At 41.3% G+C, this 23,328-nt stretch overlaps 1 protein-coding gene across 2 annotated transcripts in view; it reads left to right on the forward strand.

Moving 5' to 3' along the window:
* The window catches only part of AVL9 (AVL9 cell migration associated), a 91,894-nt gene that overhangs the window by 51,063 nt on the left and 17,503 nt on the right, over positions 1-23,328 (forward strand). Inside the window, exons 12-21 of one of the 2 annotated variants that reach the window (XM_028092251.2) lie at positions 57-276; positions 2,557-2,674; positions 6,503-6,556; positions 7,030-7,118; positions 9,520-14,337; positions 14,428-14,596; positions 14,685-16,980; positions 17,782-19,366; positions 20,120-20,399; positions 21,808-22,749. In XM_028092251.2, the coding sequence (XP_027948052.2) occupies positions 57-276; positions 2,557-2,674; positions 6,503-6,556; positions 7,030-7,118; positions 9,520-9,635 (597 nt within the window). In that variant the 3' untranslated portion in view covers positions 9,636-14,337; positions 14,428-14,596; positions 14,685-16,980; ... (1 more) ...; positions 20,120-20,399; positions 21,808-22,749. The remainder of the gene's footprint in view (positions 1-56; positions 277-2,556; positions 2,675-6,502; positions 6,557-7,029; positions 7,119-9,519; positions 14,338-14,427; positions 14,597-14,684; positions 16,981-17,781; positions 19,367-20,119; positions 20,400-21,807; positions 22,750-23,328) is intronic. The other variant, XM_088018543.1, reaches the window with a different exon arrangement.

Raw genomic sequence — 23,328 nt, forward strand, 5'->3', positions numbered from 1 at the left:
GGCATGGATGTCCGCGTGAATGCCCAGACTCTGACTTGTACCTGGGTACCCTCTAGGTAGAAGAAGCTCTGATCCAGATCCATGATCCAGAACTCAGGAAGCTGCTTAACCCAACCACTGCAGACCTCAGGTTCGCAGATTACCTAGTGAGGCACGTGACGGAGAACCGGGATGATGTCTTCTTGGATGGCACAGGCTGGGAGGGAGGTGACGAATGGATCCGAGCCCAGTTTGCAGTCTACGTCCACGCGCTGCTGGCTGCCACACTGCAGTTAGGTAAGGAGCATGGCTGCTTTTTCCTTTTGTAATCTTTATGAGGTTTTGAATTGCATAAGAAAGACATTTTCATTATAAAATTATGTTACTCCCTCATACAGAGATAACTGCTCTTAGCATTTTGAGTATTTGATATCCTTCCAGACCTTTTTCTATGTATGTTTTGGATTTTAGTTTTGTGGTATTTGTGGTGATCCTTTTACAAAAATGGATCCCATTTCAAATGTTTTTTGAAACTTATGTTTCTATTATAAAGAAAAGCTTATCGAGACTGTGAATGCAGGTCACTTTTACATGGCTGCTTAGTGTTCCCAAGGACCATGTGGAAGGAAGGATGTGTCAGTATCTGGGGGCTATTTGTAAACATTGCTTACATGTTTTTAAGATATATAAAGGGAGAAAAGTAATATGAAAGCAGTCACTGGAATTCCGAGTGATTAAACCTTCAAGTTTTCCATTCTAAGAAATCCTATTCCTATTAAATGGTTAAAATAGAGCAGGTAAAGATAGACTCATTCCTGTATTAAAACCATTTCATTCCCCCGTAGGGAAGGAAATCTATAAAAAGAGAAAATGAAGCTTTACAGTGAGCTTTTGCATGTGGTTGTCTACCACCGTGGGCGTGTAGCAAATACTTAGTAGGTTGTTGTAGTTGTTAAAAGTGAGCTTTTGTTTTTCCTTTTTTTTTTTTTTCAACTATCTCTACCACTGTTTGGGGGAACTATTAAAAATGTGGTGAAATACACATAACCTAAAATTTACCATCTTAGCTGTTTATAAGTACGTAGTTTCCCAGTAGCAGTAAGTGCACTCACACTGTCCTGTCAGTACAGCCCCCTCCCAGGTTAGTTCTTCATGAAGTGTGCATGTCATTTGTAAAGGAAAGCTCTGGAGCAAATCCTTATTTGTTAATGGGATATTTTTAAATATCTCGCCTCTTCTACAGATGTAACAGCTGAGACACCAAGATTAAGTGTGTAGTTCAAAATCATTCAATAATCTAGGAAGAAAACCCCAGTCTCCACCAGTCATGTTAGCTTCATGAGTAATTTACTTTTTTTAAACGTATTTGCCTAGGTAGCTGTAAATGCTGAATAATAATAGTGACTAGCCTTTTTTTTTTTTGGAACATATGTACAGTGACCTGTTTTGTTTTGAGCACTTTATTTCTTTTTTTTTCTTTTTTTATTGTTATGTTAATCACCATATATTACATAATTTGTTTTGGTGTAGTGTTCCATGATTCATTGTTCATAATTGAGCACTTTATTTCTAACTCATTTCATCTTCACAAGAATTCTGGAGGTAGAGACCATGTCCTCTTCATTTTACAGGAGAGGCAGTGAGGCACAGAAAGGTTAAATAGCTTGCTCATCCCTCTGGTCGAGGATGAGCTGTGATTCAAATTTAGGTAGTCTGGCTTAGGCCCATGCTGCTGTTCCAAAGGAGATTCAGCCTAGGGAACTGTTTGAGGAATACATTCTTAAGAGAATTTCCTTATGTTGCACTTAGAGTCATGTGTATTCTCTTCCTTTCCCAGCAACAAAAGTCCTGTTTCACCTTCAAAGCAGGCGACTTATGATAAGTATATGAAGCAAAAGCCATTTGTATCTGTTCTCCAAACCTTTTCTATTCTTCCAAGCAGAAGTGTTCTGCATTAAAGCTTCCCCATGATAATGAAAAAGCCGAAAAGTTTTCAACATTAAATACGAAAATTCCTTTGTTATTTAAGTATTTTGATGGTGAAATGCATGGAGATTAAAGAGTGAGTTTCATCAAATAGTGAGTTAAAGTCCTAAGAAGAAAAAACAGTGACTAAAAGAACCAGTTCATGTATTCATTCTGATTTTTTTCATAGAAATACATTTGTGAAAAGCTAGAAAGTGCTGTAATTGCCTACTCCATATGTATATACATCAATACATTTACTCCCTGCACAGTCTACAGTTTTTGCTTAATAAGTAATACTATGCCTCCTGACCTTGGTAAGGAGAACGTGGAAATATTTTGGAATTGTAAGGAACCTTAGAATATATCTGGCTCAACCCTCTTATTTTCTGGTTAGGAAAATGAAGTTCTGAGTGATTGACTTGCCAAAGGCCACATAGCTTCTTAACAGGATTTCTGGAACTAGACCCAAGTTTCCTGATATCTGGTAGGCTGTCTCCCCCAAAAAGCATGGGTGATAAAGCCATTCCTTGGTTTTGGTTTTTTGGTTATGAATCTTTATATCCCTGACTGGCTACAGTCCAGCTCAACTTTCAAATATTTACTTGACAGATAATGAAAAGATATTATCGGACTATGGGACAACCTTTGTTACAGCATGGAAGAACACTCACAACTACAGGGTGTGGAACAGCAACAAGCATCCGGCACTTGCAGAAATAAATCCAAAGTAAGCACATCCTCTGAGGATTGATAGTACATAACATGGTTGATTTACAGGTATGCCCCAATATAAAGAAGATCGTATCTGAACTTTGATGACAACGCGAATATCTCCAAAAATCTCCTTAAGTAGATTATAAAATCCCAAATACAGAGAAGCAGCTGAAAACTGCTTCCCTGTTCTTACTTCTTACACAAAAAGCTCAAGACATTTTTGGAAGGATTAACGTTTCTCCCAGCTCTTGGCATAATTCAGAAGAGGAAGTCTGGTACATGGCAATGCTCGGTACATGATAGTTCTCTCCCTTTCCCTGGATCTGTACTTTAGCAGAATGGTCAAACAAGATAGAAACCTTGAAGAAAATACCACTGGCTGAGACTGAGAGGTTATTTTAAAACATGAAGTGTGAAAAAACTAAAGTTGATATTTGAACTCCTAGATGTGTGGTCAAACCTAGTTTCCAGCTCAGATTCTAAAATCCAACAAAATTTAATACCTGTCACAATACTGAGTGTTGACAGACTTTATCCATGTAAGCATAAAAGACATTTAAACATGTTGTGAAGTGGGGCCATTATGAAGCAATGCTGTCTTGTTTGAATGGAACAGAGTAGAATCTAAGGAGAGCTCTCCATTGATAGAATGTGTACATAGTACCCTTCCCCTTCTTCGCGGTTTCAGTTCCTCGGGGTCAGCCGCAGTCCTGAAGCAAATGACGCTTTTTGTGACGCGTCATCAGAAGGTCGGTAGTAACCTAACACTACATCACAGTACTTAACGTGCTTCACCTCCCTTCATCTCATCACTAGGCATTTTACCATCCCACATCATCACAAGAGGAGGAAGGGTGAGTACAGTGCAGTAAGATATTTCAGAGACAGAGAAAGACTACATTCACACATTCACATAACTTTTATTACAGTGTATTGCTATAATTGTTGTATTTTATCATTAGTTACTGTTTTTAATCTCATGCTGTCCCTAATTTATAAATTAAACTTTATTGTAGGTATGTGTATATATAGGAAAAAACATAGTATATTATATAGAGTTCGATACTGTCTGTGGTTTTAGGCATCCATTGGGGGTCTCAGAATGTGTCCTCCACAGATAAGGGAACTACTGTACATCCTAGAGACTTCTTTTCTAAATTAAATGATTAAAATGATTTTTTTTAATGATACAAGTATACACTGAATGTTTTCATTTGTGTTTTAAACTTCTTGGTGAGAGTCAGACAAAAACCAGCTTTGTACTAACTACTGTATTATTTGGGAGCTGGGGTTAACTGGCTAGACTGGGGATGTGATTTAAGTGGTACTATAAAGAATATTCTCTCTCTCTCTCCACACACACACACACACACACACACACACACACACACACACACTCCAGATATTTATGTCATGGGAACACACACACACACACACACACACACACACACACACACACACACACACACTCCAGATATTTATGTCATGGGAACTTGGGGAAGCATCTGCAAGGATGAAGTATAGCAGGGTTTTAAAGAACATGTCTGTTAAACTTTATATCATCTCTCAAGAAAAATGACTAGGTTCAGCAACAATTTTGGTGAATTTAATCATCACACTGGACTATAGCAGAAACCTCTATTTGGCATTTGAATGTGGTAAAAACATAGAGAATTAAAAGACAAAAATATCTTAATAGTATTAAATGAAAGAGCTAAGAGTTCAAAGTATTCTCCCTCACTAACCACAAGGTCTGTGTTTTAAAGAGTGATGAAGGAAAACAGATGTGAGTTAGTTTGCCTGGTGGCCCTCACTGTGATGGGGGCTGAGGGGAGTGAGGGCCCACCTCAGCCATCCTCAGAATGGCCTACAAGGCCATCCAGTCTCTTTCCCCAGTGTTCTGTACTGATAAGCTGGTCAGATCTTCCCCCAACTGTTCTGTACTGATAAGCTGGTCAGATCTTCCCCCAACTGTTCTGTACTGATAACCTGGTCAGATCTTCCCCCCACTGTTCTGTACTGATAACCTGGTCAGATCTTTCTCCCACTGTTCTGTACTGATAACCTGGTCAGATCTTTCTCCCACTGTTCTGTACTGATAACCTGGTCAGATCTTCCCCCCACTGTTCTGTACTGATAACCTGGTCAGATCTTCATCCAGTCTCTGCCTCTGTGGTGGTGCCTTTAACTTGAACCAGCTCTATAGATTTTAATGCAGGTTCATAAGAGGCTTAGCTGGAATGGATTATAAAGGGTTGTAAAACGGTACTTTTAAAAATGTGTAAATAAATTGGGGTTATTTAGATTCAAGAGAAAGCTGAAGAAAGACTTGATATATATAGGTAGGGAAATTATGCAGATATAATAACAGTTTTTCATTATTTTCACCAAATTAAAAACAAGAAATGATAGTCTTCAGTTGTTATCAGGGGATATAACTTAGACATATTCCAGACTCAGATCTGAGATCTATGAAACCCTTTCTCTAGCTCCAAAAGAGGAGAGAAGGCAGTCCTCTAACTTCCCTTAGTAAACAGCAGGTATGCTTCATCCTTTAAACAGGGCGTTCCCAGGAATATAAAGAATGATTAAGTACTCTCAGTTCGGGCGCCTGGGTGGCTCAGTTGGTTGGGCACCTGCCTTCTGCTCAGGTCATGATTCTGGAGCCCCAGGATTGAGTCCCGCATCGGGCTCCCTGCTCAGTGTGGAGTCTGCTTCTCCCTCTGACCCTACCCCCTCTCGTGCACTCTCTCTCTCTCTCTCTCTCTCTCTCTCTCACTCACTCTCACTCTCGAATAAATCTTTAGAAATAAAAAAGTACTCTCAGTTCTTTCAACCTGTGATTCAGGAATCCAGAAAAAGTAATTACATATGCTTAATATGGCCAGTAAGGAAATTTGTTGTCTTTTGAAAAGCCACAAATAGCATTTTGATGTTTTAATAAGTAGCTATACATTTCATTAGGGTCACTTTTTTTTAAGATTTTATTTATTTATTTGAAAGAGAGACAGTGAGAGAGGGAACACAAGCAGGGAGAGTGGCAGAGGGAGAAGCAGGCTTCCCGCTGAGCTGGGAGCCTGATGCAGGGCTCGATCCCAGGACCCTGGGATCATTACCTGAGCTGAAGGCAGACGTTTAACCCACTGAGCCACCCAGGTGCCCCTAGGGTCACTTTTTTTGTTAGACACTGAGAGAGACCTCTCAGGGTGTAATAAGAATGTGAATATTTATTGACTCCTTTTATGGTACAACTTTGGTCAAGTTGCCTGATTTTATGTGTGTATGTGTGTGTATATATATATACATGCGTGCACACATACACTTCTTCCCTTTTGTACATTTTTAAGACCTGCATTTTGAGTTGCTTTTCAAAAAGAAAACACAGATTTTACTGATGTACACAAATCTTCAGATGACCAGTTGCATGCATTTATAAGATGGCCAGAATCAAAGTACAGTCCATGGCCGTGGCCTAAGGTAGTGACTAATCCTGACTATCCTGGGGAGCTTTTTAAAAACATTGATGCCTCAGCCCAGCCCCAGACCAAATAAATCAGAACATGAGTGTAGCATCAACATAAACCTCTTTCTCACCCCCCACTCCAAGAAAAAAAAAAAAAAAAACACCTATTTCACAAGGGAGGAAATAAGCTCAAAGAGGCTCCCAAGACTATAAGTAAAGATCTGTGCTCAAAGCCACTTTGCCTGCTGTCATGTGCGGAACACCTCCACCTAGCTGAGTCACCCCACAAGGTTTACTGATACTTCTTGTGACAGCATTGTTTTGCAGCTTTATTGGTAAAATACTCATAGTCTAACAGTCAGAAACTTTGTTTTACAGTCATCCTTTTCAAGGCCAGTACTCCGTGTCAGACATGAAGTTAAGATTCTCACAGTGAGTAGAGAAAAAACTAGGAAAATTTTTATGTCTGAGCTTATGGCATGTGTTTCATTGCTAATTAGGAATTGTTTGTCTCCACTTGATAGACTTGTGCTTCAAATAGTAACCAAATATGTGCATGACATTCTCCAGCTCAGCAGTGTGTATGTTTCAGAGTAAAAACACTGCTGTTTCATAGAGAATGGTGTGAACTAATAACAGAATTTGCCATTTTTATTCTGGTGGAGTAACTTTAGCAAATCATAACTGTAGGGAGAATTAACCATGCATCCTTATGGACTTTTTTTGGTTCATCTGCGTGTTATTTTAGTATTTTCTGAAAGTTTACATGCTTAAGGTTACTAAATTAATTGATGCATGACAAATAATTTAGCCTCTTTTCTCAGTAACTCTATTTTGGGGGTGGTTCTAAGGTGTGGTATGTGTGAATTTTTGTAATGTACTTAAAACTTCTTTGCTTTACTCAGTTCTGTTCAAAACAGTGAACGTGGCAAAAAAATTGGAAACGTCATGGTCACAACCAGCCGAAATGTTGTACAAACAGGAAAAGCTGTTGGTAAGACATGCCTTTAGCCAGAAACAGATTAGAATCATAACACATCTCTTCTCTGTACTCAGTGTGTCATTGATAAAATCATAAAGTTGTAGAGACCTGTGTGTCATATAATAATACAAGATGGTTGAATATAAAGGTTTTTTCATCTTATTCATGAAAATTCTTATGACATCAGATAATATCAAAGTTCAGCAAATTTTGCCACACCTGATGGAGAGAGACCAATTTTCTAATGTGTTCACTGTTCTAAGGATTCAGCATTTCCTGAGCTGCCTGCAGTTTTTTATAAGTAGTAAAGCACCATAATAAAGTAGGCATTAGGAGTGCTGTCTTCTAAGGTATTATCATAAAATAAAGGAAATCAGTGAAACCAACAGGTCATTTTTTAAAAGATTAACAATATCAGTAAAACCTTTATAGGCTAATAAGAAAAGATACAAATTACCAGTATCGGGAATGGAAGAGGGGACATCACTATAGATCTTAGAGAAATTAAAAGTATTACAGGGAATATTGTGAATAACTTTATGCCAGTTTTTTGACAATTTAGATGAAATATGCAAGTTCTCTGAAAGACTCAAATTGCCAAAACTGATGCAAAATTTAAATAGCCCTATATCTATTAAATAAATTGAATTAAAAATCATGCCACAGGTTTTTAATCTAAGCCAAGATGTCTTCACCTACGAATTTTATCAAATATTTAAGGAATAATACCAATTTTATACAAACTCTTTCAGAAAGTAGTGGATGAGTTGTAACCCTCCCCAGTTCTTTTACTTATTTATTATTGTTATTATTTTTAATCAGAGTGAGCACAACCACGGGCAGTGGCAGGCAGAGGGAGAAGCAGGCTCCCCTCTGAGCAAGGAGCCAATGCAGGACTTGATCCCAGACCTTAGGATCATGACCTGAGCCAAAGGCAGACACTTACCTGGCTAGTCACCCAGGTGTCCCTCCCCAATTCTTTTAATGTGGCCAGTATTACCCTGAGAACCGAAGCCAGAAATGGTATCATGCTGTTGTATACAGTCTTCTGCACTTAGCTTTTTTCAGTTAAAATACTTTGAAGTTGGGGCACCTGGGTGGCTCAGGTCATGATCCTAGGGTCCTGGGATTGAGCCTCACATCGGGCTCCCTGCTAAGTGGGGAGCCTGCTTCTCCCTCTCCCACACCCCCTGCTTGTGTTCCCTCTCTCACTGTGTCTCTCTCTGTCAAATAAATAAAGGCTTTGAAAAAAGAATACTTCAAAGTGTGTTCCATATCAATTCTAAAAAAAAATCTCGTTTCCTTTTCTATATTTTTAACTATTTTTTTTACATAATTTCAAACTTGAATGGTGCAACAGTGTGCAAGGAACTCCCAATTTTCTCAGATTTGCCAATTATATACATTTTGCCACATTTGCTTTGTCGTATCAGTATGTAAAAATAGGAGCCATCTCCTTCCTTAGCTTTTGAGAAAGGTTGACTAACCCTTACTGAACACAATTCAAAAGCCCTGGACCTCAGGAATCTCTGTGCAGGCCTCCTAGTTCTACCATTCTATGTAGCTAGAGATAGGGTGAGTGAACTACATATGTAGTCTACAGACCCATCCCTTTAGAAGACAAACATAGAGCACATAGCCCCATCAGTGGGTTCATTTTATCACAGGGAATGGAATTTAATATGTAAGCATTTATTCTATACAATATTATGCGTTTAACTTTTGACTTCTTATTTTTTAATAGAAAAATTCTCCTTCATTATAAGTATGATGTCAGTCGTTACTTCATTTTTAGTGATGCTGCTATTTACATTATAAGGCCAGTTCTTTTCCACACTCCCTCTGTCTAAGAATAGTGGTAACATATGATTCAACTTAAATAATTTCACTTAAGCATCAACTTTGGAGATGAGGTTTTTTAAAACAAAACTGCCCTGAGGCAGATAGAGCAGTTGGCATCTTCATTTATTGCAATATTGTTTCAGATGACAACAGCACAGTTCCTGAAAGTAGCCTAACCACTATTCCCTGTGTAGGTGGTCATCAGTTATCAGCTTGGGTTTAAGGTACGGAGAGCACAGAGTTCTTTCTCGGCTCTCCCAAGTGATTCTGATGCACAGCCAGTGCTGAGAACTGATGGCCTAGCATGGTGGGTTTTAAGGGAAGAGTCGGCTGAGTACCTGCAGAATGGTTAGGAGAGGAGACTCTTTTCCCAGAAGTTACCCAGTTTCCTTCTAGACACACGCAGAGAAAGGGATTGTTTTGAAACTAGAAATTTAAATGGTATTTTGGTAACTGTTAACATATTGATGTTACAGTCAATTAACATTCATTAATTAGCATTGGTCTTTCATGGTCTGTTAACAAAGGTGAAGGCATTTTTGCTTTTGTTTTTCCCCTCCTCTCCATCCAGGCCAGTCTGTTGGAGGAGCTTTTACCAGCGCAAAGACAGCTATGTCTTCATGGCTTTCTACTTTCACCAGTCCTGCCCCCCAGAGTCTCACTGAGCCACCCGACGGGAAGCCCTGAGCAAGGTGTCCAGAGGCTGCTGTCGCTTCCTTAGGTTTAAGTGTCTCCCGTCTGTCTGCTCCCATCTTCATCGGCCACAGGTCCACAGCAGGGGACCAGGACGTCGAACTGTTTACATGGATGGTTGCCCTCTGTCTAAATGAATGTCGCAGGATGCTGGAAAGATGAAATTGCAGCCGTAGCGGGGATGGCTTTCCAGGTTGGGGTTTAAGTTGACTACTTTTATTTCCATCTGAGCCTGATGAAAAAACAGTTCTGATAGTGTACATTTGTTTACTTTAGAAAAGTTTTTACTTCTGTAAATTTTGTTCTCTTTTCCTGTTTGAATACCCAGATGGCCACTGTAATTTATATGGGCTAAAATTAAGTTATATTACTAATTTCTCTCAAGTTGGCCCTAAAATGTGCTTATAAAGTTAAGGGGCCATACAATCCAGCCCTTTGTTATTACTTTGCCGAGTTATATGATGATTTTTGTTTGTTAGTTGGTTTTCTACCCACAAAACACATTTATCAATTCACTTCCTCCCAGAAACATGAAGCCAGAGGTGGTAGTTCTGAGGATGGAGTGTTTAAGGTTTCATGTTTTTAATTTCTTCTTTCCCAGTCCTAAATACTTGCTCTGAGGCGTCAAGGAGTGTCACTGTGCTTTCTTCCTCTTCCCAACTGTGCAAGTAGGTGTGCAGAGAAATAGCATGGTGCCAGTTACAATGGTTTCAAGCAGTTTAACGTGAGTGTATTTAGGGCGAGACTCTAAAAGACCTTGGTGTTAGTTCTGTCAACTCTAGTTATGTTGCAGTCTTTTCTAAGCATTTTTTAACCCGCAGTTTGTGCCTTCTGTTTCTTTTGAACCGTTTTCCATCGGGTGTTTACAGATGTACAGGTTTTTTTCTTAGTCTTATTCTTCATACAGCTTTTCAAGATGTTTGGCCTTCCCACTTCCCTGATGGAAAATCCTCCTGTAATCAGTCCCTACCCCCTTATAAAAGTATTTATAAAAAAACCAAAAACAAGATGACCCATAAATATCAAGTAGAAATCTCATCTTTGCTCACGTTTAGAAAAGCAAGAGGCAAGAGGAGAAAAACACAGCCACAGTTTTCACAAAGGACCTCTGGTTTCACTTTAGACACATGCACGTATGTGCTATCTACTGAAGATTTTTACACAGCTGTACCTCATGTATCTGTTATGCTCAGCTCTCATTTGCTTTTCAAGGGAACTTTGGATGGGTGTTCTCAGGGAGTACTTGACAGGGGACAGACTGCTTTTTCAGTAAAAAAAGACTTGGAAAATACATTGTATGATCTACATATGATAGAGTATTGGGAAAACAGGAGATTTGATTAAGGAGAACACTTGATTATATTTGATTTATCCCTTAAGAATGGGGCACCTGGCTGGCTCAGTCGGTAGAGCATGTGACTCTTGAACTCAGGGTCATGAGTTCAAGCCCCACATTGGGTGTGGAGCCTACTTAAAAAAATAAAGTCTTTTTTAAAAATTTAGAAATGTTTATGTAAGAAGTAAATTTTTCTAGGGCATGTGAAATGGACATAGGGATATAATTCTAAATATCTCTAAATTTTCCAGTTTGTGTTTTAACACAAATCCAGCAAATCTGAAAGTGTACTTCCATTTTGAGCACAATAACTCAAAAATTCAGTGATGATCAATGAAAGGGCTTATCGTGAGAACTCTCTTAATTCCACTTCTGCTGGGAAACAGCCTTCTCAGGAAATATTATTTGAAGAGCAGAAAGTAATACCAAACAAAACCCTTAAAAGGTACTTTAATCAGTGTTGCACTGAGACTATGAAGAATTCATTCTAACATCTTGTTTCATGAGGCCACATCATTAGAGTGTCATAGTGTTAGTATGCAATTGTTACCTCTCACCTGCCGGAAGTTCACAGTGCTGAGAGCCCCGTGACAGGTCAGCCAGCACGCTACTGGTCCATGCTCCAGTTTGTATGGTTTGTGGGCTTAGGGTAAACTCCCATCTGTCACTGTTCAGAAGCAGGCCAATCCACACTTTGATATCCCACTGAAATAAAAATAGTTAACCTTTACTTTAGGATCACTTGTTCTCCATTTTAATATACACTTTTACATGAACTTTCTAGTTAAGAGTTCAACTCTTAAGGTGGTTATTTAACTGGCTTTCAACATAAAGTGAATATCTCAAAAGATAGAACTTTTGTTGGAGAAGTAGTCAAAAGACCGTAACTATATTTCCTTCAGGTTCTGGAAGGCGTTGGAGTTTTCAGGGAGCATAAGCTACTATGTTGTTGGCAGGGGCTTGGGGGCAGCCAGCACACTTGACAGCAGGAAGCCTGGCCTTTGGTCCCGTGAGCCTACATGCTTGTCACTTGGATTCCAGGTGTCAGCTGAGTGGCCAGCCCCAGAGGCTATAGCCTCCTTGGTTCTGTGAGCGATGGGAGCCAACCTTAGGCCATCTTTGGACATCTCACTGGTAAAGAGGGATGTTTTGTTGGGCCATGCTTGCTCCAGTGCTTTTCTGTCTAAGAACTGAGTATTTGTAAGTAGGCCTGAGGGAGCTAGGGTCAGCCAGGCTTTTCCAGGGTGTGCCAGGCACATGGACTGCATCTGTAGCTTGGCGGTGGCCTCACTGCCAACTAGGTAACTTAAAAGTAGTGCTGGCAAGAAGTCCCTGGCGTTATTTCGTTCCTACTAAGGCATTGTAATGATAATTTACATAGAGAAGGAAAAGAGTTGTTAAGGCTACCAACCACCTGTCCTGGGCTAAGTGAATAGAAAAAGTTGCATGTCAGAGTGAGGCTTAGTTATCTTGTGTATGCGTTTGACTCTTGTAACCAGGATGAATAGCCTGTCCCCAGATCCACTAGTGATGTGCTATAGCGCCCAAGCTCTAAAACAATCCTCATCCGCTTTTTGCTTTAAGAAACGGCAGAACTATCCTCAGGCAGCAAACCAGAGCATATGACGTGATTTCCTCAATCTTATCTTGCTTTCTGAGTTCTATATTAAGCATTGCCCTTTTTTTTTTTTTTTTTTTAGAATAATTTACTTCAGAAAGGCAAGGAGAAAGCAAATTAGGAAGGGAGACAAGTAGACAAGTTAGAAGTTGCAAGGCTGAGGAACAAGGTACTTAAAATCTGAATGAAGGTATTTTGAGAGCAGTATTTAATGTGCTAAAGGTTGTAAGAATTCTTTTACAAAGAAGTTAGAATTTTAATGTACTAATTACAAGTTTTAAAATGAAGCTATAACATTATCTCCCTGACAGGCAGGTTTTGTTCTTTGTTTTGTGGAAGTTACAGCCAGCCAGTGATTTTCTTTCCCCTCTGGGCCTGATGAGGAATTGGGGAGCCCTCAGCTCTGTGAGGGGCAGTGAGCTGATCTTGAACTGCATGATCTTTTTTATCTGTGTCAGCAGTTTGGGAAAGTAGCCTTTTAGGAAGGTAGCTGCTAAATATCACCCGTGTTTTATCGGGGTTGGTTGGGACTCTTGAAATGGCATCAGCGTTTGTATGCTCTGATTCTTTGACCGGAGGTGGCACAGCATTCGTGGCCTTTCCACCCAGATCAGTGGTAGCCTCTGGGGCTGACAGGGAATGCAGCCCCAGCTTCTAGAAGATGATTGTCATTTCATGCGACACAGCATGCCACTAGGAGTTTTTCATTCCAGGTCTTTGGACTTCATGACATTGGAATTGTTTTCTCATAATTTCTAACATTCCATAAATATTTGTCAAGGACAAAGAAAAGGAATGTGGATCTTTATTCTTTTCGTATAAATAACTTTGTACACATGACTTCCTGCTTTCGTATGAAGGGGAAGAAATTCGCTCCTCCCTTGTGTGGTAACTCCAGAATTAAACGATTGTGCATGTAGAGGGGTTGAGTATATTTTGTAAAACTCTAATGATTTGTATTTCTGTGCTGTTCTAAAGTTTACCTTTTTACTTATATTAATTAAAGATGCAGAAACTATATATTTAAATCATGTAAATGGGATACAGTTTGGGGGGTTTTTTCCAGTCTTATTTTTCATCAGCTTCTCACACACACATAGTATGCTGCTCAAATTTTTTTGTGTGCAATATAAACATTTGAACATTTCAGTCAGGTACTGAGCCAGAAAAGGTAATTGAAGTTTTTTAGAAAGCTTCTGTGCTAGAAAATCTTTGTTTTCTTGAAATATTAATAATTTATAGCTGGAAAAATGGGATCAAGACTTAATGTGTTTCAGGCCACTTGGTCATTGGTTCCTAAACTTAGGAAGCATTTGATAACAAGTTGGTGAATGCATTTAGTGGTCACAAAAATAGTTTAAACATTTGAGATTAAAGGCTTCCCACAAACCCTCTCTAAGAAAGTTTAGCTAAGAGATCTTAGAAAGTTTTCTGAGGAGGTTTAGCTATGGCACATGTTTTGATCAGAAAGATAGTTCCTCTTTGCTCCAGTAGTTTTATAATTTGTACTAGTTCTTTGGTTTCTGTTGTCATTTGTTAAAAAAAAAAAAAGTGTTAAGATTATAAATCACGTCTAATCATAGTGAATTGTAAAACTTCTGTATCTTTATTTTAAGGAAAAATAAGAATAAAAGTGTCCTGTTTGTCCTGCATACAGTCGTACTGTCTTTCTGGAAGTACACTTGATGTTGTCCGTGCGGTCTCTGGCCCGCTTCATGGTTGGACAGCAGTGCCAGCTTCATGTAAGAAACCACACAGACGGAACCGGAGGACTCGTTGCTCATTTAACCTCTCATTTTGATATTGCTTATGGTGGTGCCTCTGTTTTTAAGGTGATGACCCCTGCAGGAAGAACCCCTTAGTTTCTCTGGAATGCTAAGTGCACAAAGTACAACCAAACAGAGATTGGTCGTGAGATAATACCTCATCACATGCTCACTGACAGAAACCCCCAGGGGAATAGAACATTGTCTCGAGCAGCCTATTTTCCCACCTGGACTGGTAAGCTTCAAAATAGCCCTTGGCATTTCTCCTGAGGGCTCCTGGCATATTTTCATATTTATTTCCATGTCCTGTGATTTTCTTACAGCTGTTCTACAAGAGAGGAGCTTGGTGATGCGCTTCAGAGAAGCAGACAAGTTTCTTTACCCCGGGGGAGGGTGCACTTCCTTGAGTGCGGGGTTAAGTTTAAGGTCCCAGTGTTCTCTGACATGGACCATTAGCACCCCCGAATTGATGAGGTATTTGGGGACAGTGGAGCCAGGCACCGCCGGCATCTCCCCTTTTCCAAGGACCTCTGCCACCTGGGCGTCAGGCTCTGCCATGGTGAGGTGGACGGTGCCCCCTCACTTCTGAGGTCACAACTGCCTGTTCTTTACTCCCATAGGATGGGAGTGGCAATTATTCAATCTGGTAACATCTAGAAGGACTATGATTGTGGAACCAGTTTTTTTCCCAAGGATCAACACTTCCTGAAGGGCTTCTCTGCCTGGGCTTCATCTCCACAGGATTGGGGGGCCGCACGTGAACACACTTTGTGTGATCCTGGAGTTCGAAGCCAGGGAACAGCCGGGGGCAGGAGATCAGAATGGTTATGCTCTTTGCTCTTCCTGTGAACACCTGTGTTTGGAACTGCTGACCTCCCAACACAATACCAGAACCAAGATTCAGATCATTTAAATGTATGTGTTTGATCTTTCACTGGACCCGGCCACACTCCCGGAGCACATAGATGTGGACTGGAACTGTGGGAAAATGATGAAAGCCACATGATGAAATACTGATCGTTGTTGAAGCCAGGTGATGAGTATGTTGGGGTTAGTTAGATCACTCACTCTGGTTTGGGTTATGACCACCGTCCTTTACTTTTCCTGCTTCTTCCTGCGCAGGCACTTCTCTTCAGTAGCTGTAGGAAATTTAAAGACTTAGGTCAGGCCCTCAGCATCAAATCAGTGTCTGTTAGTCCTGCTCTGACCTTCCGTGATTCAGCCACTTGTCCTTGTAAAGCAGAATCTATCTTGAGTTCCTCTTTGTACCCCTAGAGTTAGCTTTAGAATGGAAAAGAACAGAAAAGCAGTTTTTGGAAAAGTCAGTTACTCAGTCACTAAGTTCTCACTGTTATTCCTGAGTCACATGTCTCAGTCCCATCTCTTTCTAACTCTACTTCCACATTCCCAGTGGGTTGGGTCTGACCCTTAAAGGGTTTCCCTGTTTTCATTCCTACCTCCATACCCAGAGATATCTTCCTAAAACATGATAGTATTTTTAATTGTTACATGGTAACCCTCACTGTCTCCTTACTGTCTACAGATTCCTAAGTGAGGCACGCAGAGTCCAGCACACGGTAACCCATGCCCTGGTTAGATTCTCCACTGCCGCCCTAGTCTCTGCAAGCCCGCTGGCCAACGGAAACCTTTGCTGTGTATCCCTTTCCCACCTCCTAATTGTTAGAGAAGCATTATTGAGAGAACCCACAATTGAAGGCCCAGCTCCAGCCTCTCTTCCTTCTTAAAGTCTCCCCTGGGGCTACTTTGAATCCTTTCTGAAACACTCGGACTCAGCATTTATTGAGCACTACATAAAGAGGTGCTTCCCCGGGGCACCTGGGTGGCTCAGTCGTTAAGCGTCTGCTGTCAGCTCAGGTCATGATCCCGGGGTCCTGGGATCGAGCCCCGTATCGGGCTCCCTGCTTGGCGGGAAACCTGCTTCTCCCTCTCCCACTCCTCCTGCTTGTGTTCCTGCTCTCACTATCTCTCTCTGTCAAATACATAAATAAAATATTAAAAAAAAAAAGGTGCTTCCAAGGCTTGGAGATTGGCAATTAGTAAAACACTTTTTAAAAAGGAGATGGGCAACTTAAGTGAAATACACATACAGAAAAGAGTAAGGAACATACATTAAAATAAATCTAAAACGACCATTCATGTAACCACGACCCACGTAAGAAACAGTGTATTAGCAGCACCTAAAAGACCCCACCCCCCGTGTCTCCTTGGTGATAATTCCTCCTCCAGAAGTATTTTGTACTCTCACTTTTAAGACAATTTTTTTATAATTTTACCTCGTTCCTCCTATGTATGTATTCCAAACAGCAAAGTCTATTTTTGTCTGTTTTTGAACTTGTATAAATAGAATCAACCCTTTGAGTTAGGTCTTTTTCTGTTTAATTTTGGTTTTTAGATTTTTCTCTTTTCATTGTTCGATAACACTGTGCCATTGTGTGGCCGTCCCACAGTTCATCCAGGTGGCTACTGGTGGGCTTGGTTCCAAGTTTCCTGTTTGGGGCTGACGCGAACAGCGGCGCTGCTCTGACCATCCTGGTTTGCGTGTCCCAGAGCACCTGCACGTGTTTCTCCAGGGTATACACGCGGGAGTGAAACTGCTGGGTATTTTTTCACATTGTCTCCAATGCTTTGGTATCATAAGGAATTTAAAATTTTGCCGATCTGATGGGTGTGAAATGATATCTCATTGTGGGTTTTAATTTGCATTTTCCTGAGTACTAATAAGGTTGACTACTTTTTCATTTATTTATTAACCATATAGATTTCTACGTTTGTTAAGTGCCTGTTCAAGTCTTTTACCCATTTGTCTATTAGGTTGTCAGTTTCTTATTTGCTTGAGTGTTCTGTGATTTTTTTATATTTATATATATGTATGTATTCTGGATACTATTTCTTTGTCAGTTACGTGTGTTACAAATATCTCATTCTGTGTCTTCATTCTTTATATGTTTTGATGACTAGAATTCTTAATGTAGTTAAATCTCTTTCTTCTTATGATTAGAGGAAATTGTACCTTCTTGTATCTTATTTAAGAAACCCTACTCTACCTCAAGGTCATGATATTTTCTATAATCTTCTAGAAACTTTTAAATTTTGCCTTTCATATTTATTCACCTGGACACCTGGAATTTCTTTTTTTAGAGTGAGCTAGAGTAGAGGTCCAATCCCTCCCACCACCCCGACTTCCCAGTGTGGCTAGAAGGTTTTGGCACTTCTTCTTTTGCCAAGTAAGGACTATATAAAACTACTTTATCTTATCATTATCACTCCATACAAAGACATTTTAATGCCAAAACATGGGAAGAGCATAGGGTCAGAGTAAAGGAGAATCCTTTAAGTCAAATATTAACTGTTGGAGGTGAACTAATTTAATTTTTCTTCATTTTTCTCATTTTATTACAGGTTCTGTGCACCAGTTCATGGAGATGGATGAAGAAACTATTTATTTCCTCCAAAGGGCTGACATTCCCCAAGTCGAACAATCACATAGAGGTCCATTGTTTTCCAGAACTGTCCTGGGCAGCTACAGATCCTAAGGATCTGCATCCTTAACACTGCATCAGAGGCACACTGGTCTCCAGAGACCCAAGATTTGCACATCTTTGGCTACCTGCACTGGGAAGCCACTCTTAAGACGAACCCAAGTCCCTTATACTCATACTGCATTTTAAGCCCTGCCTTCTCCCTATCCAGTGTTTGAGTGCCTACTATGCACGCACATAGCACATGCCACACACGTGGTTCCTAGCCCTGCTGGAGCTTGCCGTTCATCAGGGCAGGTGAGCAGTTACCACAGGGGACGAAGAGGGCCAGGTCAGAGGTGAGCCAGGGTATGTTCCAGCACATCATGGTGGCCGGCTGCTGTCCGACAGGGACAAGTAGAAGTCTCCTCCCCAGGAGCCTAAGTTGAGACCTGAAGGCCATGTGATAGTTACGGGGGTGAGGGAAGGGGTTGTAAGCCCTAGAGGGCTCTGGTGCGCAGAAGACAGCATAGGCAGACATGGAAGCAGTGAATGTTCTTTGGTGTGGCTGGGACCTAAATGGCCAGGTCAGGATGGGGAGAACTTTGTGAGCCAGGAGAAGGGGTATAGGCTTGTTCTAGAAGGCAGGGGAAAAACCTGGAAGGGCTTCCTTGCAGGCCAGAGGCAGGTTGGGTGGTGCATTTTAGAACCTTGGTTGAGGAGGAGGTACCACTGCCGTCCCACCGCCCTGAGCCATAAATTCAGTGATGTTTCTCCAAACCAACAGCACCCTTTCCTTTCCCTTCCCCAGTAGCCAGTCTCACAGCTTTCCGCTGACTTCAAATCACATGTGCCCCAAACAACAGGCCCAAGAACAAAACCCTTGTGATGCTGTCCTCCATCAAAAAGCAGTCACTGTGAGAACATGCGTTTTTCCTTGATTTAGCCGGAGTTTAGTGGGGCTTGTTAGTGAAAAGCAAGTCTGAGTGATTTCGGGGAGTGCAGGGGACACTTCAGCATCTAACTTACTCTTCTTGGCCAAGTGGGGACCCAGGAGACATGCCTCACCAGCTCTTTGTGGATAGGTTTAAACGTGGATAAAACTCACTTTTCCTCTACACAGTTTACAAGCAGAAAGGGAGTGCTTTGTATATTCAAAAAGTCCATCTGCAGTCACCATCTGGATTTTCATTCATATTTGCTCCAATCCATAGAATTTTTTTTCTCATCAGCTTTCCCAGATGAACCACGTGCTTTGCTCTGGGGGATGATTGGGTCAAAGTAGGATAGCAGAGAACTTGAAAAGTAGCCTTTCCACCTGCTCCTCCTGGCTGTGCCCTAGAAGATGGTTCCTCAGCAGCACTTACTAGAAACCACTGAGACCAAAGTTAAACCACACCATCTTCGGCTGCAGTGATCCTGAGCTGGCCCTCTGTGCAAGGTCATCCACGAGACACTGGTGCCCCCTCTGTGGCCTCAGTAGATCATTCACTCCCACTAAATGCCTTTGAAGTGCAAATTCCCAGGTAAAGTTTTAACAGATAAAGATGAATGAGTATTTCTTTGTGTCACCCACTTTATAGTTATTTAAAGTCACAGGGGCAGCAGGACTAGAATTTTTAAATCTTACATGTTTTCCCACCTTTGAAGCATGTTTTTCCATTAGTGACAGCTCCATTTTAAGACTCAAAGTTTAAAACATTTTTATTCTGAGTGCCATTAATTCCACTCCCTTGAGCATCTGGGCTTAATGAATCTGTAGAATTTTTCTTTTGGGTCTTTGTTGTAAATGAAGGATACTAGTCGCTTTTGCTCTGGTTGGGAAACATGTTTTTTCTTCTCTTTTAAGTAATCAGGTTAAATCCTGTGACTCTCCTCTCTTAAAGAGCAGGCTTTGTTTCCAAGGTTTCTAACATAGTTCCTAGGGAATGCAGAATGGGTTTCCTGTATTGAAAATCTTGTTTATGGGGGCTATGTCAGTTCACAGAAACCTGCATGTCAGAGAGCCAGTGTATATATGAATACATAGTATAAAGGTGCTAGAGAACTGAAATGCTCTGTACCACAGTCCAAAAAAATGTGTTAACTTAGAACCTGACAGCTAAAAACATAGCTCCCCTCTGCTCAGCCCCAGCAGCAGCAAGATTCACTCAGTCACAAGACCACTTAGTAGGGTCCTGTCTGGAGTTCAGAAGACAAGAGGAGACCTGCTCAAAAATTTGATATAAAGTGATGAGTATCTTTTTTTTCTTTTAAGATTTTATGTATTTATTTGACAGAAAACACAGCGAGAGAGGGAACACAAGCAGAGGGAGTGGGAGAGGGAGAAGCAGGCTTTCCGCCGAGCAGCGAGCCCGATGTGGGGCTCAATCCCAGGACTCTGGGATCATGACCTGAGCTGAAGACAAACGCTTAACAACTGAACCACCCAGGCGCCAATGTGATGAGTTATCTTAAGAGGTCCAGTAAAGTGCCATGGCAGTCCTTTCTGCTGGGACAATCAGAGAAGGCTTCCTGGAGGAAGTGGCATTTGTTCTGTTCCTTGAGTGAGTGAAGAAGGTAAGATCTGAATAGAGGCAATAAAGGTAAGAGCTGATCTTTAGCCCACCCTCGGGGGGGCCGTGGCCTGTGACGCAGAAAAGACGCAGGTCAGAGTGAGTAAAGCTTTAGGAATGGGTAAGGAGTGATGACGGAGGAGAGCTAAGGAAGAAATCAATCTCTGGAGATGCTAAAGCCAGAAGAAGTCTGAGGCGCATAAAAACCACCCAAGTTGGTGAGACTACAGGACTAAGGAAAAGAGAGTGAAGAGGAGGAAATCCCCTAAGTGGCAGATAAAGGAAGGAAAAAAAGTACAGTTGAGCCCTGAACAAAGTAGGGATTAGGGGCACTTACCTCCCCCCCATGCAGTCAAAAATTTGTGTGTAACTTTTAACTCCCCCAAAACTTTACTTATAGCCTACTGTTGACCACTAGCCTTACCGATAATGTAAACAGTCGATCAATGTATGTTTTGTAAGTTATATATATTGTGTACTTAGAATAAAGTAAGCTAGGGAAAAGAAAATGTTACTAAGAAAATCATAAGGAAGAGAAAATACATTACAGTTCGTTACTATATCAAAAAACTCCATGTATAAGTAGACCCACACAATTCAAACTCATGTTGTTCAAGGGTCAACTTACTCTCCGGTGGGAAACTGTTCAAAGTCTCAGTTGAATGATGAGTAAGGCCGCTCTGACTGGACACCTTCCCGCAGCACTTGTCCATTTCTTCCTTCCTTTGTGAGATGTGCCAGGCTCCCACACTCCAGAAGAGTTCTTTTCTGTGTGTTTGAACGTTAAGCTAACACTTGTTTCATTTGCTTTGAAAGAAATGCCCTTTTAAGCCTGGGCGGCTCAGTCTGTTAAGTGTCCGCCCCTTGATCTCAGGGTTGTGAGTTCAAGCCCCGCACTGGGCTCCACGCTGGGTGTGGAGTCTACTTTAAAAAAAAAAAAAAAAAAAAACCCTTCTAAGAAGCAGAATCAGTCATTAAAGCTGGAGTGAACATTTTTATGGTCCTGTACCTTAGTTAAGAGAGCATCTAACTCATTTTGAATGGACTTAATCTTATCCTAAAGCTGGTCAACATTCGATTCCTAAGGGTTTATATCAAAGAAATAATCCACAAGGGGGGGAAAAAGCATGTGTATGGAGTTCTGTGTCTTTATAACAAATAACGAAAACTTGAGAACAACAAACAGGACTGCCGTGATACTGAAGTGCAGGACTAGTAACTCTGATGCTCACTGTTACGTTAGATAGCTCTTAGTCACTGAAAAGTGGGGTAATGTGGAGAAGAGGAAAATACAGAGAAAAAAACAGAAACGTATCCAAAGACAGGCGGTTCATGGGGGCGGGGGGCGGGGGTACGAAGCCGACTTGCTTCCCTCTGCATTTCTTCTTCTTCCTTTGTGTGTCTTCTCTCAGTTTCTCCCACTCCGGTGTGAGAAGTTGGCTACTGTATTGGAGGGAGGGGACAATCCAAGCACAAATGGAGGTCGAGAAGACACTGCCTGTGAGTAGAAGCCTCTTGCGCCCTGAACACGTCTCCGTCGCCATTCCTACTGTTCTGGGGCTAACGATCTAGTGTTAGAATGGACAGTGAGGGTGGGAGTCCTCGCACGTAGTAGGCACTAGATGACTACTGTAACATGAACAAGACCCTCCTTCCCGGTGCCAGGCTCTGTGGTTACAGCTTACCGAGCACAGTGTAACTGATGCACTGAAAGAGCAAAAGGAACTAAGGAAGCAAAATAAAGCAGTGCTTTCAACTATTTCTATTTTACAAAGTGCTTGTGAAACTGTAAAGGGTATTTAGTACCACAGAAAGTAGGCCAAGGGTAAGAAAAACTCTCCATACCCAAGAGAATTCAGCTGACCAAATTAAGTCTGATCCAGAATAAACAGTTCTCATCTGGAAATCTAGCAGTTCCAGAAAGTACCGTCCAAGTGGGAAAAGGCCCACGATTCTGGTCTGTGTAATTATGTAACCCTTGAGGAGGTGGGAAGCAGTGCCAACGTGCTGGGGGACACGGGGAGAATTCTCGAGCCTCAGAGAAGAGGACTGTGCTGCTGAGAAGCCAGGCTCACATGCCCTTTCTCATGAACTTGACCAACCTCGGCCATTTTTCCCCCTGCTTACCCAGTGTCCAAAACCTACAACAGGATTTCTATTGTCGAATCCCTACGACAGAAATAACTTTCAAACAGTCATGTGAATAACACTGCACGTGAAGAGTTCACTTGAAATGAAACCGAAGCTCAGCTTCAGTGGTCAAGACCATCCGTGTTGGTGTTTTATCAGGAAAAGCCTTATCACTGCCCCTTTAAAGATCACTTAAAAACATCAAACAGACTAAATCCCAGATGGTAAGAGGAATTTAAAATATAACCTTCTTTCTCTAACAATTTGTAAAAATCCAGGCTTAAAATTGAAAGCGGGGATTCCAAGAGGTCTGCATACACCGTGTTTACGGCAGCATTTTCCGTGATAGCCTAGGGGTAGAAGCAAGCAGTGTCCGGCCACCGACGAATGGAGGAACACCATGTGCGATGTACACACAATGGAGTATTATTCAGCCTTTAAAAGGAAGGAAATTCTGGCATGTCTGCTACATGGATGAACCTCGGAGACATGATGCTAAGTAAAATAAGCCAGTCACAAAAGGACAAATACTGTGTGATTCCGCTTGTGTAACATACCTAGAGTAGTCACAGTCCTAGAGACAGAAAGCAGAAGGGTGCTTGCCAGAGGCTGTGGGGCAGGGGCAGCGGGGAGTTACTGTTGCCTGGGTACAGAGATTCAGTTCTGCAAGATAAAAAGTTCTGGAGATGGGTGGTGCTGATGGTTACACAACGTTGTGAACGTGCAAAAAAACTTTTTTTTAATGCCCTTAGAAAGACCATGGAACCACTGGAAGAGACACTTGGGATCTTCCCAGTTCAGTT

This window comes from Eumetopias jubatus, unplaced genomic scaffold (genome assembly GCF_037043125.1).
Source record: "Eumetopias jubatus isolate StellerSeaLion01/CBP00866 unplaced genomic scaffold, mEumJub1_p1.0 scaffold_14, whole genome shotgun sequence".
In the NCBI taxonomy this organism is placed as follows: Eukaryota; Metazoa; Chordata; class Mammalia; order Carnivora; family Otariidae; genus Eumetopias; species Eumetopias jubatus.